The 16,635-nt window shown below is 36.9% G+C and overlaps 1 protein-coding gene across 2 annotated transcripts; it reads right to left on the minus strand.

Annotated features, from left to right (window-relative positions):
* Positions 1-200: 200 nt before the first annotated feature.
* On the minus strand, positions 201-16,009 carry LOC136679031 (uncharacterized). Of its 2 annotated transcripts, XM_066657293.1 has the most exons (10): positions 15,935-16,009; positions 10,316-12,401; positions 8,835-8,934; positions 7,878-7,955; positions 7,629-7,721; positions 7,258-7,390; positions 6,016-6,130; positions 4,996-5,120; positions 3,266-3,349; positions 201-1,895 (listed from the first exon to the last, which is right to left on the minus strand). In XM_066657293.1, the coding sequence occupies exons 1-10, from the start codon at positions 15,972-15,974 to the stop codon at positions 1,780-1,782; spliced, it is 2,970 nt and encodes a 989-aa protein (XP_066513390.1). In that variant the 5' UTR covers positions 15,975-16,009; the 3' UTR covers positions 201-1,779. The 2 variants fall into 2 exon arrangements, with proteins under 2 accessions (XP_066513390.1, XP_066513391.1); XM_066657294.1 differs by lacking the exons at positions 201-1,895; positions 3,266-3,349 and adding an exon at positions 4,512-4,570.
* Between the last annotated feature and the right edge of the window lie 626 nt (positions 16,010-16,635).

The raw sequence follows: 16,635 nt of genomic DNA on the forward strand, positions 1-16,635 counted from the left end.
AGTCTGTGTGTAATGAATGAGTATAAGTTTCACTTTTTGAATGGAATTACAGAAATAAATCAACTTTTTCATGATGTTCTAATCTTATGACCAGCACCTGTATATTAAGTTAAAACAAACAATATACAAAAAATAAACAAACAAACAAATAAACAAAAAAACGAAATTTTATCTCTAACCTAAGTTTTATTTTATCTCTTTAGAATGTATTTGGTTGTTCTGAATGATGTTAATATTGTTCTTGGCCTACAATATTCAGTACAGAATTTCACAATTGTTGAAACCTGTTTGTAAATGAGACATATTCAAAACTAATATTTAATCCTAAACATAGAAAAGAAAATCATGGTTTAGGGCCAAAATATGCTGATAATTTACACAAACATCTTAAAAAAACATACAATGATAAGTACACAGCAGTCTTTTATAACCAGTCACGGAATAATAAGTATTACCTTAATGTATATTCAGAGGTATTCCAATCACAATGGAAATAAAAATGGTAATAATAATGCATTGTTAACAATAAACACATTAGCTTTCTTTCCACTGAAATTACCATTTTTTATTACCATTATTATTTTTATTATTCCACCTGTTTATCCTAATTAAAGCCAGCATTAAGAAACTATCTATCCATGGGTTGCAGTCACATGATTTCTTTCGGCATGGCCATCTTTTTGGGAATTAATTTTCTGGGTTCAGAGTGCAGCACTAATGTAAACGGTTGGGGCATAAAGGATGCCGCAGTGTAGCATGAGGAGAAAAAGACTATTAGCCACATTAGCATTTTCGCCATAGGATTTAATGGAATATTGTTAGCATGTCAGGTACTAATGTGTTTCTCTGCTCTTCTAACAGAATCTGAGTGAGTTAGACATACACAGATCATATACAAGCTTCAGTAATCCTCTCATTTCACTTATGTTTGGTTTAGCATGTAAGAAACTAAAGACATAAGGAACATATTCTTTTTACTCAGCCACTGTTTACAGGGTAAATAACCCGACCTGCTGACCCTGTGCTTTGAGAGTGGAACGGATTCTTGGAGGATAACGATTTATCATGACTGCCTCAATTAACATTTTGATTTGACTTAAAATTGAATAAAGTAGTTCTCCTTGTCTGAAAGTGTGTGTGATTAGTGAGAGATGTTTCCAAGCTGCTGTGAAACTGAATCCCAAATATTTACAGTCCAATATACTAATTTTTCCTTCATTATGTACTTTTTCTTGGTCTTTATAAACAAGATTAATAAATAATTTTAATCCAGCACAGTGTCAACATTTTTAGCATAATGATTTTATATCAGTCATACCCATTTTTATATCTCTCATAGTTCTTGGTAATATTTGTATTAGTTTTTTTTTTTTCAGAATAAAAGTCTCTGTGAATTTAAAAGCTTTTTGAGACATTTGAGAAGTTTAAAAAAAGAGTTATAACCTGTACACAGGACAGTAATCTGAATGGTCCGATGGTGGACCAACAGTGGTCTACAGTCAGTGATGTGCCAAACGTTTTATGCCAGTAGACCCATATATGCCCAATGTCTGCTGACTGAGAAAGAGGAATAGAGCCCTGTTTATAAATTTGACATGGATAAATGGGTCAATGATCCATATTTAAATTTCTTTTAACGTCTAAATGAGACTGAATGTGTTTACAGAAATTGTGTAATGAGTAGATCCTCAATATGATGGCTACTCTACACAGTGACATCAGCTGCAACCTATGGATAGAAATCTTGAGAATCTAATATCTGTGGTCACTGTGTGGGCACTAAATCTCAGAATGATGTTCACTGCAGCACCAAACCATGGAGAAAAAAAATACAGAAAATAAAAGGATGTGGATCTTCCAGCTACAGTTACAGGCCAGCAGACCATCTGCACCACCTGAAAAAAACAGAGAGACATGATTCACTTTGTACTTATAACACAAAGTGGTTGAATTTCCTCAAATTATAATCAGTTTTATCTTGTTTCCTATTCAACAGGAACGCTAAGTAGTAGAGCCTCATTGTTGCTTATCTATGCTTAGCATTGCAGACTATGTAACTTTAGGAGGATGGTAGGATACTACCCTCCCTCCCCCATCATATCAGGGCAGTGTTGTACATGTGAATTACACTCTGGGTGAGCCTATGAGCCAAATATCAAATCTTCCTATACTAAGCAGCTCTGTTCAGAACGACCATTTTCAGTTCCTGTTCTTTTAAATATGAATGATCCTCGGTTTACTCCAAATGCAAGATGTCCAGGTATGAGGTGAGGAGCAGAAACATTGTTTTTTAGTCATTTTCACTCAGTTCTCTTAACTCGCATTACTCGTTTACAGTATATTTAATCGGTATGCTAATTTATCCATCCTCATTGTATTTCCTCTCTTTAACCTTATATTTGCACTCTCCCATAACTATGGGACCACTGCTGTGATTGGAGACACTCAGACAAGGGCAACTAATAATTCTGACATGCCTTTATGTAAGACTCCCAATTTAAAACCAATCCTATCAGGCTTTAGTCAGATAAATAAATACATAAACAAATAAATTTACTGGGTTGTTTTATTTGACAATGTGTTGGTTGGTAGAAACACCAGATCCCCAAATTAATTTGCTAATGTACTCAAAAAGTGATTTCATAATTATGTCACTGTGATTTCCACCATGTACAGATTTGTCTAATTGCAGTAAGTCTGTTGTAGCATTTTATTAAGGTGAAAACTATTGTAAATATGCAATATATAGTGATCCATTCCAAAGAAGAGCAGCTTCAATGTCTTATCTAGTTGTGTTTTTTTAATTTTCCAAAATACAATAAGTAACTACAAGTATATGTGGGCGGAGCTTAGATTGTTCAGCTGGGCTTTTTATGAGCACTTTGTTCTTAAATATCACTTCAATATTTAGGACATTTCAAATCTCAAAATTTCAAGGTTGCCTAGCTTTTTGCTTAGCAACATGCCATCATATTGTCCACTCACAAATTATGATCTGTTTCACAATCTAACATTGTAAGCAAGGCTTGAGTAATAACATAGGTGACGCCAGATTGGACATGTACCTATTCAGACACTTAAGACCTTGTTTGTGTTTGTGCTCATGTGTAATCTTTGGTGTGACTGCATTAAGAGATTGCTTAATAAAGCCTTAAACCTGAGCTGAATATCAGCACACAAACAAAATACCAGCAATTATGGGCATTGCATAACTTTATATATGTGAATGAGTTGAGTATGTGAGGTGTTTTGCAGTTAAACTTACTTTTCACACATTGTGTGCTCTGCATGAATTGGCCCATCTTCTCATTGTCTTTCACAGAATTCAACTTATTTTGATTCATCTGACCTGGGAGACAGGGTCAGATTTTGTTAGCACAGGGGAACTACGTTTTTTGATTGGTTCTAGCTTCACATACAATTTTTTAGAAACTCTTACTTACAGGCCACTTGAGACTCCACCTAAATTAACTCCATTATAAATACATTTTTGGATGATTAGGAATTATTTTCAAGATCCTAAACTAAATATCCAACATCAGTAACTCATTTGTGCATTATCTCAGTTTGAGACTGGGATAGTTCTAGCTAATTTGTGGAAAATAGATAAAGATTGGGGAGAAAATTAAGTAAAATAAGGAAAACTATGAAAATGTGAGAGAAGTTAGGAACCTCTGACACTCACCATCTTTAGAACACAAACATAATGTACAGATCCCATGAACAAGGTCATTTCACCCATCTCATATGTACACATTCTACAATAAATAATGAAACCTGTAACTGGAGCTTTTAAAGCTGAATAACCTGAATAGGTGCAATGCACTTTTTGTGTAATCTTTGTAATGTACTTCTTGTGTCATCTTTGTAATGTACCTTTTGTGTCATCTTTGTAATCTTTTTAAAGCCGTCTTTGAGGTCTTGGTAAATAGTAACATAGTTATTTTCTGATGATTGTGTTTACCCTGACATATTTTTGAAAGCAGTCACAAAGGTGTATTTAGTTATTTCCAGCTACAAACATATGATCTACTATAATAATGTCATTTAATATCTGTTTCCTTGCTGTGTGTCTTCAGGGTCTGAATGTCTGTAAATACCAATATTTTTATTATTATTATTTTATTAAATGAAACATTATATAAAAAATTATTCAATTTAATATGCAGTGTCTACTACTGCAACAAATTTAGACAGATTTTCTATTTTTATGTTAAATACTAAAAGTCCCTCAAGTGAAACTCACAGAATCTGCAGTTAGTTATGATAATAATATATAATTAATTATTTCTCACTTGTAGCTCATTAAACCAAGTGGAGAGGTTTTGTTGAAAGTCAAGATGTAAACTTTCAATCCATACCATGTAGAAGATATTACACATTCTCATTTGAATGTGAAGAAAAGTTGTTCTTGTATATGAAGTCTTTCAGAAAAGAAAACACTTTACATGCCTTCCATGTTGGGATGTTCTGAAGAAGCTGCACATGAGCCAGGGGTCATCATGTTCAATGCCAAGCATGGGTTAGAGAGCTGTGCAGCTCCCCAGCACTGGGAAGGTCAGTAGTGGAACTACATTTACATAGTATAGCAAAAAGATTATATTAAGTATAGGCTGTTGTTTTTGTTACAACAAAATCCATACTTCACTTTAGAAGACACTATGTGTAATACATAATGCATTGTACATAAGCCCCCACTGCCACATGCACCTTTACTGTTTCAGAACAACTTAAAGCTGGACATTCTCACATACCAGAGCCAGGCCTTGGGTTACAGTATATTGTTCCCTGTTTATTGGTGAGAGTGAGTGTAAATGGACTGAATGGTTCATTGTTCAGACAGACTGAACAGTCCCTCTCAGGTGGATGCTGGAGGGGGTAGCATCAAAGCGGGTATGGAGAAAGACAAAGGCTCAGTAAAGCACTCTGGTTATTCAGGCAGCTCAAGTGAACATTACAGTTTAATATCGCCATATTATTAAAAATCAATTTCACCTGACACAAGGAAGGTCACCTGCATGCACTTTCCTTCTGGCATTGGTGAGAGGGCTCCAGGCAAGATGGACACTCTGGACATGTTGATGTCCAAAATACCTGCTACCCTTTTACGGAAATCATACCTGTCAAAATAGTAAGAGCAAAATATACAGATGAAAATGTTAAATTTAGTGCCTTAGTTAAATATAACCATGACACCTGACAGTTTCTGAAACCTTAATGCCTAGGTTAACGGTGGTGTAAGCCATTGCAATGGAAATATTGTCCACTATATGTGTAAAAAATTCTACAGAAATCCCCTCTATTTAGTGAATTCAGCTACTTTAATGTGCACCTATTTTGAACACAGATATTCAGTGTTCAACTCCATAGAAAAATGCAGTGTAATAGGACAAAAATGCAAAAGTTATCTTCCCACTCTAGGCCACTATCTACACTCAAGGCCAAGCATGGACAAGAGGGGTATAAAGTTCCTTGGAAAATACACAGGCCATTTATCACAAATTTGATTACTTCCTTATATTTGCAGTGGAGCTACAAGTGTTACGTGACTATCAAAGCATACAATTTAAAAGTTAACCAACAATATCTCAAATATGTCTTTTCATTTCAAGTGTAATTTCAAATAAAGGCATTTATTTGGTTAATGATGCTTTATGACATACTGCTATCTATCAATTGGACAGGTGTCTATGCTTATTCCTCTCACAGTTACAGTGTCCTCAAACCTCCATGTTTATTCTGCATTGAGTCATCATCCTCTTAAATGTGAGTTATAAGCCAAAGTGTTTAACATCTAAAATTCTGAAATTTTTTTATGGAATAAAATGTGCATATGCCCTGCCAACATATAAGAAAATAGGAAAAATAGGGCGAGAACATATAATAGTTAAACAAACTACATCAATAAAAACTGATTGCATTAGCCTGCTTCTGTTAACATTATTAACACTTTAAATATTTACTTTCCTCTGTAAATATAAGCCAAATATCTTTACAAAAAATGTAAAGAAATACCTGCTGAAAGATGTCACGTTGCGGAAAATCTGCTGAGCTGAGGGTGATTCTGGGACAATGTCTGAACAAGCAATGGTTTCATTTCCTGCTATTAGGACCAGCGATCTGTACACAACTGATGAAAGGACATTTGTTGTTATAGAGGTAACCTTAATATAAATCCTCAGGAATTTATCTGATTATACATAACCCTGATTAACTAACTTGGTTTAAAACTAATTACCACATGGGAAAGATCTACAATTACAGATTGTACCCCTTTCAGCTGTATTTTAGACTTGCCAGCTTTCACTCTTAAAATAGGAGTAAACATAATGACTATATACACAATAACACCTAACTAAAACATTTACATTAAAAATCTTTCCAAATAGCATTATGCCAACTGCTGGCCCATTATAATGCACCTGAATCCGTTTGTGTTGTATTATTAAGTAATTAAAACTAGATATGCTTATGTAATTTCTGACATTATAGAGCATGCTATTCATCTATAAACATGAATAAAGGTATGCTGCAGAGCTAAAAGCAGCAGGAGCTGCCATTTTTGTATAACATAATTGTGTGTTACTCTACCTCAAATTATATAATATTTGGACATGGTTGGAGGCAAGTGATTGACAATTTAAGACATTTCCACAGTGCTAACTCAAGATTATAAGGTTCCATAACATGTTAGCTACACTGGCTTCATAGCTCCAGTACAACACTAAAGAGGCAAAATCCAGACCGTTGACATTTCTTTAGTGAGTAAGTACAAATTAGTTTAAAATTGGGTAAGTAGTGGCAAACCAATACTTTTTGACCAGGTCCAGCACCTATGGGGTACAATTAGATAAGCCAATCAATCATTATGCCCCTCTAAACCAAACCAAGTGGAAGCACTTTTTTTTCCAACCTGAGAACAGAAACTGAGAGAGTAGATCAGACACCTGCAACTGTTAAGAGAGGGAATTAACGCTTTAAATATATTCATTCACAACAGTGATATCTTGTGACTGAAAGAGTCTGATGCTAAGAATATCTATAGTAAGATTTGTGACCATTTATTAGAACTCGAATCTCACACCTGTGCCTCTTTTTTGCAATTTAGTGGAGATATAACTAAAGCTAATGTAGCTAATGTAGCAGTAACATGCCACAAAATAGCATGGACAATATCATAGGGGGAATTTAGGGCTTCAAAGATTTTCTTAGCCAGTAGCACAGCTCCAAAGCCCCACATTTCATGTAATTTTCTACCTGTGAAATCTCCAGCCAACTGAACATGTGAGTCAGTGAACAGCTGTCTTTGCGTCAGACTGATGGAACCATGTTTACCAGTCAGATCCCCCACCGCACAGGCCAAAGGAGTGAGCTGAGAACAGCTGGAGCTCTTTTGGGGAGGTGGTATGAGAGAGAAATCAAGAGTTATTCTTTGTAAAGCCTTAATTTTTTTCTTTAAGAAAACCTACCTACAACTTACCCTCAGAAGACTTATATTTATGATATCAGGCAAAATAACGTGCATATAATGTGTCAAAAAACCCTCATGGCTTTCTATTTCCTTGTTCTAATAGTAATTTTATATAAAATGTAATGTTAACTAAACTGTTTTTTAACGTTTCTCTAACCTGTGCTGTCATGTTAAAAGGGTTAAATATTCCTCCCATTCCGGTCTGTCCTTCAGAAAGATTTTCAGTAATAAACCAGGAGGCTTTGGTGACCTGAATAAAATAGAAAGAGAGTTGGAATTGCATGAAGAAAATACAGCTTGTGCAAATACTTTTGTTAGGCTATTATGAAGATTGTCTTGAGATGAAAACTAACACTAATCTTTACAGTATATATACAGTATAACTTATTAAACATCAGCTACTCACATTAAGAGTTTTGGATGCACAGACATCCACCAGCAAAGTCACGTCTTTGTAGCTGCCATCAGGGAAGGTCTGTTGGGACTAATGATATGTAAAGAATGCAACTAATTATAACTCAACACTATAGAAAACAATGTCCAAAATGTATATAGTCTCCTCATAAGAAGTAACTGTATATAATATTGTTTATAATATTGTAATATTGAGCCTGAGGTCACCACTCTCAATGCCAAGTATTGGCTGGAGGGTTATGGATACCAACTAGCATGCAGAAAATTATTTTCATGCCTAAAATTAACAAATCATGTCCTTTGACCAGAGTTTTCTGCATAAATATGTGATCTTTTACCCGTAGCCATATCGCAGGTACAAAATAACATGGCTTCTACAAAGAGCAATATGTTTTGTCATTTATGTCTCACAAGAATGTATCATTAAGGTACACATGAGGTATTTATACTGAGATGAGTTTTCTCCTAGTACTGTAACAAGAATTGCCAGCCACATTTATTATCTCCTCCTCTCTCTCCAGACCCAGCCTATGTCCTCAGCACCACAGTGAAGACAGAAAGAGGAGAGCGTCACATTTTTCTGGCAGATTTAAAGAGATATCTCTCTCTTCGCTATAACACATTACATCCAGTGTGCCAGCTGGAGGCCAGCAATGCAGCAGACTCCTCTTATAGAAAGAGAACTATTACCCTGTTTCGGCCATTGACTATAATGAACACTAAATGTCATTATAGTTTTCAGGTACGTTTATAAATGCACACATAAAATCAAGCATAATGAATGAATAAAATAAAATGAGACATTCTATAGCAGCTGCATATGGGTCTAAGATCATCCTGCCCAATGTCAGAAGGGTATAAATCCTCTCAGCATTGGGCTGTGAACCAGTGGAACTGCATTCTCTAGAGAGATTAAGCTTATCTTATACCACTGGGATGGTAGTTTTACCAAGGTTATTGTCCCAGTCACAGAGCCACTGAATGTTGCCTTGGCGATGACCCAGAATGCATCTGAGGAGTTTTCAGCCATGATGTCCGCACACTGCATTCTGCAAAACATTCAAAAGTAATGATACCAAAAAAAACATCAGAACATATTAAAGCCAATTTCACAAACAGTTGCTTTTAGTTTAAGACTCAAAGCTCTTCAAATATTCATCTGTTACTCACTATTACCAAAGTGAATTATTTTTAGCTTTTAAGTCTCTGTTTCATTCTATAATGATTAGCTGCCCTGGAATGTGCCCAAAACTAACTATAAGATTAGAGGAGACTGTGCTTTTGCTGTAACGGCCCCTAAATTATGGAACAGTCTGCCCCTGTACATTTGACAGGCATCTAAACTGACACTTCTTAAACTGACTTTCTCTTTTCTCCTTAGATTTTGTCACCTAGTCTGTTGATTGCAGTTGTTTCTGTTTTTATTCTGTGTTGTATTGTTATATTGTTATGTATTTTATTTTTTGTACAGCATTTTGGTCTTTTTGTGAAAGTGTTAACGTGCTGTATAAATAAAGTTGGATTGGATTGGATATAAAAGAAATGATTCAGCATTTCCAAGACACTCAAAGTCATCTGACTTCTGCTGCACTCCAAGGCCTTTTTCAATCAGAGAGGAAGTCACTTTGCTCAATGCCATGTGTCAGTTAAAAATGTACAAACATCATTTGGCTGTGGTTGAATGGTGCCTGTAATCCAGAACTGATATTTCAGGATGAAGTATTTGTGGCTGAATTAAATCACAGATTTCCACAACAGCATCCCACCATCTAGTCTAAAGCCTTCCCAGAAAAGTAGAGGCCGTTGTTACATCAAGAATTAAAAAGTCCCTAATGATGCTCATGAACTCTTGAGAAATATTGAGTGTAAGTGTCTTCAAACATTTGTTCAGACATAGTGAACTATACAACAGAGAAGAATTGCTAGGTATGTAGATATCTGACCCTATAATGGATCCCAGATTGTTCTGGGGTAAACTGATATGAGCAGTGTGTTTCTCTAAAAGGGTTCAGATATGCCCACTCCAGGTTTACAGAGCCATTTTTCTCCACATTTTCAGATTTTATATTTAATGATCCTCTTCCCAAAATATTTTGTCTATAGGAAAACTTTAACCCAAATACCTTCAGCATTATACTCCAGTAGAATTATTAGTGATTTAGAGATCTTAGGCCTACTAATGCATTTATATTCATTGACTGTACCTTATGGGAACTGAAGAACACAATGAGGAACCAGGAACTCGACCACAATAGAGCATGTCATAAGTTGGATTACAAACAGTACAAACTGCTTCTTTAATGAATATATTTTTTCTTCTGCTATTGGTTTCAGTGAAAACGTTAGCTGTAAAAGTAGTATGTAGCATTATTCTAGATTCATTAATCTGTGATCACCTAACAGGGGGATTAAGATAAAAACTGAACTAACCTGGATCCGTTTTTGTAATGGATAACCAGTGAACGTCCAACGATGCTGTTGGGTCCACTCAGTGGCATATTACTGTCCATGTAATAGTTTTGGAATTCGGTCAGATTTGTTAGAAACCCAAACTTTCCACTGATATCTCCAATCTCATACTGATCCACTGAACCATTGCCAGGAGCTGGAGACAATGATATGTTCACAGCATAGGGGTTAAAGTGACCCATGATGTTTTCATTGGAACAAGCCTCTGCCCCAGTCTTTAATGGCAGTAAATGGACATGGTAACCAGCAGCTCTGCCCTCCAGCCCATTAAGAGAAATGTGGAGGTTGGTGAAACCCTGGGGAGAGGATTGGAAGAAGTGGACTTGTCCTCTGGAAGACCCAGGACCTTGCCAGGATCCAGACTGAGCGGTGGGAAAGCGTAGGAGGGTGAGGTTAGCACAGGCAATGCGATCACCTGCCTCATCAGGTCCATGGATCACCACAGACCTGCCAATCATGGCACCCAGTCCAGACAACCAGGACGTAGTGTCTGTGAAGAAATACTTATTGGCTAGCTTGCCTATACCTGCACTCAAATTCAACAATCTGTGCTTATTGGATAAGTCTCCAACTTCACAAGTAAAAGGACACTCTGGTCTGCAAAATACCTTGTAGCTGCTCAAGTTGGTATTGATTTGGTAGGGGTTCCAGTGGCCCCCAGTGGACTGACAGCGACCCTTGTCATAGTCTGTTTCTGTGCTGATGGGGTAGCTGTGGATGTGCCAGTGATGATTTTGAGTTGCAGAAGTGAATGGCTGTCCATAACACAAGTCCAAGAAAACAGAGACATCAGAATATGGGTTTCCACTCAGCTGGGTGAACAGGATATATCCCACCACTGGGCTTTGGAAGATGGCCCTGGCTGTGATCACTTCTCCAGGATAGCCAATGTTTGTACAAGCAAATCTTGTTCCATTTGGCTGGTGGAGAACCACGGAGCGACCCACAATGCTGTTCTTCCCAAACAATGGCAAATTCCAGTCAGTGAAACTGGCCTGAAAGACACTAGCATTTACTAAGGACCCATGCCTGGAGCTCAGATCTCCAACTTCGTAACTGTCATGTGTTGAGCCGAGAGGTGGGGGGTACACAGAAGCTTGAGTATTTACACCAAAGGGGTTCCAGTGACCCCCAAGATTATCATTAGTGCAGGTTCTCTCGGAAGGTGATCTCAGCTGTGATGTGGGAAACATGTGTACATGATATGGCCCCACCCTTCCATTGAGGTTAGTCAGGTTCACTATCAGAATGGTGAGGTCAAAAGGTGATGGCTGGCAAAAAGTAAGGTGACCTCTGATACCCCTCATGTCTACATGAGCACGGACCACCTTTGTTTCTAAAGTCCTGAGCTCAGCGCATGAATAACCTGAACTGTGGTTGATAAGAGCAAAATTGAACCCAGCACCAAATGAGATAATCTCGAGACGGGACTTGACAGGTTCAAGAGGAGAACCAGCCTTCAGTTGGCCCAATGTTTTCAACCCACTTAATTCTAAACCGCCCAGTAATGATTCACAGCTAGTTGCAGAACTTTTGGACAGAAAAACACTAACATTAGCAACAGGGGAGTCAGTCTGGTCTACACTAACCAGGTCTGCAAGAAGTATGCTACGTTGCTTCCCTGATACCTGCCTGAGGTAAATATTCCCAGCCACGGTTTTAAAAAAGCGAGCCTGCCATGTGCTGACTGTTGAGTTAGCTAGGAGCCCTGCACAAGCCTTCACACCATTGCAAGTTTCTACCAAAAGAGATAGTGCTTCCAGGTTGGATTTCTGCTCAAAGATTCCAGAGATGTTTACCACAGAATCAGGGTTATCCACAGAGAATGTGAAGATACTCTCTCCTATGTTTGCTTTCTCACAAGGTTGGGCCATGTGACCATACATTACAGGAAACTCTGTGACGGATATGTTGAAGGACCCACATTTCTTGGCACTGGTTCCAGTGAGGTTCACAGAGGCTGTCTGCAGTGTGGAGTCAAACCAGACGGAACCTGTTACTCCTGCCATGTTAAAATTGGCCAAATATTGTCCATTGGTAGAAGAACCTGGGAATTAAGAGTAGAAACATGTGGTGGAAGGCATATGTTATTAAGGACATTTTCACATTTATCTTATTAACACTGCAACCTTTCACTGCTTTACCTAATGTTCTGTCACTTACTTCACTTGTACATGGAGCAGTATTTTATTTGTTAACAACTGGACACACTCCAGGTGTTTAAAACACTAGGACTGCCAAAGTTCCACATTTAGTAAAAGGAACATTGTAAATATAGAAACTATATGTTTAAATAGGTTTGGTATTGTAGTATGGTTATTGTGGTTTCTTCAAACTTCTGTTGATGCCTGGAAAAAACTGGAATGTTTGTTGCCATGAAACTTCTCTGAGTTTATCACAGTGTTTCTCCATGGTAAAGTAACATGAGCAACCGACATACTATCATTCCACCACCCTAAATACATTTTGCAAAATAATTTTGTAAGGTAGGAATGTCTATATGGTTAGAACAAACAAAATGTCTCCCTGAGTAAATATATTTTAGATATTTCCTCAGAGAGAATGAAAATGTGACAGTATCTGTCACTGTTTCTGTTTGTTCTGTGTCTTTTACTGTGTTCTGATAGCCATGTTCTCTTTTTCCCCCACCTGTATCTTTAGCTGTGCCCTGCACTTTCCACTTTGAGCTGTCAGGCAGTCATGTGATTAAGCTCACAAGCATTTCCTATTGTGTTTAGTTTTTTTAAGCTCTATGTTTGCAATCTTAGGCCCCATCCACTTTTTTTAAGAACTGTGATTTTCCTCCCTTCATTTGTGAAAATATCTCAGTTCAGACTAAAACAAAAATGGTTGCATTATAATGCCAGTCCAACAGGGGGACATAGTACCACTTAAAAAGAGTCATAAAATACCACAAATCATGAGAGAAATGCAGACGTTTCATCTCGAATGAATAAATTATGAAATTACTGAATCTAGATCTTAATAGTGCTGATAATAGTTTCTGATTATATATATATATATATATATATATATATATATATATATATATAATATATAAATATATAAATATATATATATATATATATATATATATATATATATATATATATTTATTTATTTATTTATTTATAAAGCTGTATGTCCCAGAGTGCATTGTGTTAACTACACTGAGGCCAGACATGGTGCTTTACACTAAAAGTAAACGGATAATTTATCTCAGAAAGAAAAAGCTGAAGTATGCAGACTTGGCGGCTGAAGTGAGGGAATGCGGGTGGCGGGCACATATAAGACCGGTGGAGTTAGGTGTTAGAGGATTTGTAGACAAATCGTCCACATCTCTGCTTGTGAAGTTTGGCATCAGGGGTCGGAAACTAAGGGCAACTGTGAAGGAGTTATCAGAAACAGCTGAAAGTTCTAGTCAGTGGTTGTGGATAAGGAGAGCCCAGATTACTTGGGGGAATGCACTCTAGAAGTGCTATTGGGATTGTTGGTGATGTAGCATGTAAAGTTCACATGGAACTGGTCACCAGAGTTCACTGTTAAGCCTTCTGGAGGTGTTGTATGCTTAATTCAGCAAAACACCATAGAGAGGAGGGGCCTGCCTAATGACCCCTGTGAAGAGTTAGTGATACAGTGGCTGGTTTGGATACTCAGGATAAGGATAGCCAGTTGCTGATTGGATCATAAACAGCCACAGCATCCTTGTGTTGAGGTGTAGGATTCAACAGGAATTTTGGTGGTTAAGTATGATTATACTTACTGATACAACATCATTCATATTTATTCATATGTTGGAATCTGAAAGCTAGTACTATCTGAATGTATACATTTGTTTGATTGTTTTAAATACAACATTTAATGAAACTAGCAGGTATTATGTTCATGTTTGATGTACAATATTTACACTTTTTCTTAGCAATTTAACCATTGTTCAGTTCTTCCAACTAACTAGGACTCCCCCAGTAATATATTGCTATCAAGTAAGGAGAGAGAAATAGCTTGAGACTTATGAAGCTACATTGTATCTTTTAAAAGTGCTGCTATCACAATAATATTGGAGTTCAACAGTTACAAGCACCCCTAAAAATTAATTTGGATAATAAATAACTGGCAATAAAACATGACCCATTGAAAACTGAAAAAATTCCTCTGTGTCTTTAGCACTTTTTCTCATGGATGCTTGTCATCAAACTCACAAAGAGGATCCTTTGTATTGCTCATAGATTTAAATTATAACTTGTATTTTGATTTTCCAGTCACAATTTATTTTGTCCTAACTCATTTGGCTTGTCATCTAGTTAAGTGCCTTTGCTTCAGATTTACAGTGCATGCAAATGAAGGTGTAGTAACTAATTAACTTTCAGCTCAGTTTCACACAGACATTGTCCTTTACAGCATTCTGGAGAAAGGCTATGAAAAATGAGAAGTCACACACCTCTGCAAAGGAACAAAGTGCCACAAAAGTGAGAGCAGTGTGCGACTGGAATACACAGAGCTCTTGTAACAGCGCTTTTTTAGCATCTGGCATCGGATGACAGTTGTGTAAATTTGGTGTTTTATTAAAAGTGATTATTCAACAATGCACTAATTTTCCAGGGACCTGTTCAAAGAAAATGCTGATGTCATAGTCCTTTTAAGGTGGAGTAAAATATGCAAGAATGAAAAGCCCATTTTAATCCACCTGACTTAATCCAAATTAACTGATGGAGAAAGGAAAGAAAAAAAAGAGAAACACAATGTGAAATAGGCACTAGCGTTTTTATCGGAAACAAATACTTTTTAGATGCGCTATGTAGGGTCAGGGTCACTGAGAGATGTTATTATGACATTAAAGTGTTTGTCACACACACACACACAAACTCTCTCGCTCTCTCATTTACAAACAGTTCTTTAGGGAGCAAAACAGTATTTTATGGAACTTTAGACCTCACACAAATTACAGAGGCACATTTTTAGACTGATGACAAAACAGTGATAAATCAAAAAACAATTTGGGAGTATTATGCCTAACCCCGTTCACTTCACAAACTTATCTTCAGTCATGTGTTTGTAATGATTTACTGTGCTAGCATTCCACTCTCTCCAGAAATTAGGTTTTTATCAACCCATGTGCATATCTTAAAAAAATGTTTTTGTTTTGTTCCAGGTGATTTTTTTTACATTGCTGAGACTGCCATAGTCATTTATACATAATTTATGTAACATTATGAACCAACAACTGAGCTATCAGTTTTGCGCTCTTAACGTGAGCCATGTTCAAGTTCTTGTTTGTGATACATTTGCTAAATGTAATAAGTGTAATGCCAGAATAACTTCATTCTAGAGTCTCAGTGCAATAGAGTCAAATTTAAAAGAAAATGGCATAGGACATCTGCTGTGACTGGAAGAGTTACAGTACACATGAGCTACAGACAGAGAATTAATCTGTCACCATCAACAGACTCAAGGGTCTAACATTATTAGAGAGCTAAAACCCTGAAAAAAAAACAGAAGATGAATGGATTTCAAGGACAGAAAATGACCTACAACCTGCCTTGTCCCCAAAAACAATCCAAAATAATCATAAACAGGACTTACCCCACAGACACAACAGGAGAAAAGCTGCTGAAAGGCACATGTTGGCAGCTGTGTGTTTCCGTGTATGTGTGTGTGACAGGGTGAGAGAACAAGAGTGTGTGTGTGTGTGTGGGTGCTGGGATTACTTGAGTTGTTTCAAAAGGGAAGCCCCTCGCTGCTCCTGTGAATGGGTCTGTGTGTGTGTGTGTGTGTCCTCAAATCTGTGCGATATTAAATTGCTGTAATTGTTTTTTCATGCTGTTCATGCTCAGTTTGCTATACACACTAACCATAGTCAGGAATATTTCAATAATAGATGTATGACTTCTCTCAGAAAATCTTTTGTTTTGCTTGTATTGGGGAAAAAAACTGAGTAAACTGTCCACCTACTATTCCACACAGAACAAAAATAGGCACATTTGGCATAAATATCTTTATGTTATGTAGACCATTGTACAGAGTTTGGATGTATAATTTATATATTATTCATTAATTCATTGTCTGTAACCACTTATCCTATTCAGGGTCATGGTAGGACCGTAGCCCACCCAGAATCTCTATTTTATATATATATATTTTATATAATTTGTCAAGACCCCAATCACTGTAGAGAAGAATCCACTAATGATAGCACAAGAGCCCCTTTGGTCACTTCATGAATGCTCTTCATGAGTGCTCATTAAAGAAAGAGAGAGAGAGAGAGAGAGAGAGAGAGAGAGAGA

Source organism: Hoplias malabaricus, chromosome Y, assembly GCF_029633855.1.
Source record: "Hoplias malabaricus isolate fHopMal1 chromosome Y, fHopMal1.hap1, whole genome shotgun sequence".
NCBI classification, from domain to species: domain Eukaryota; kingdom Metazoa; phylum Chordata; class Actinopteri; order Characiformes; family Erythrinidae; genus Hoplias; species Hoplias malabaricus.

Bases quoted from the DNA above. Each gene is read 5' to 3' on its own strand.
- LOC136679031 (XM_066657293.1), bottom strand. From the start codon at position 15,974: ATGTGCCTTTCAGCAGCTTTTCTCCTGTTGTGTCTGTGGG. The intron at 7,956-8,834 runs GTAAAACTACCA...ACATATCATTAG, and splicing joins TGACTGGGACAATAACCTTG to TCCCAACAGACCTTCCCTGA. The intron at 7,391-7,628 runs GTTAGAGAAACG...CCTCCCCAAAAG, and splicing joins CTTTTAACATGACAGCACAG to AGCTCCAGCTGTTCTCAGCT.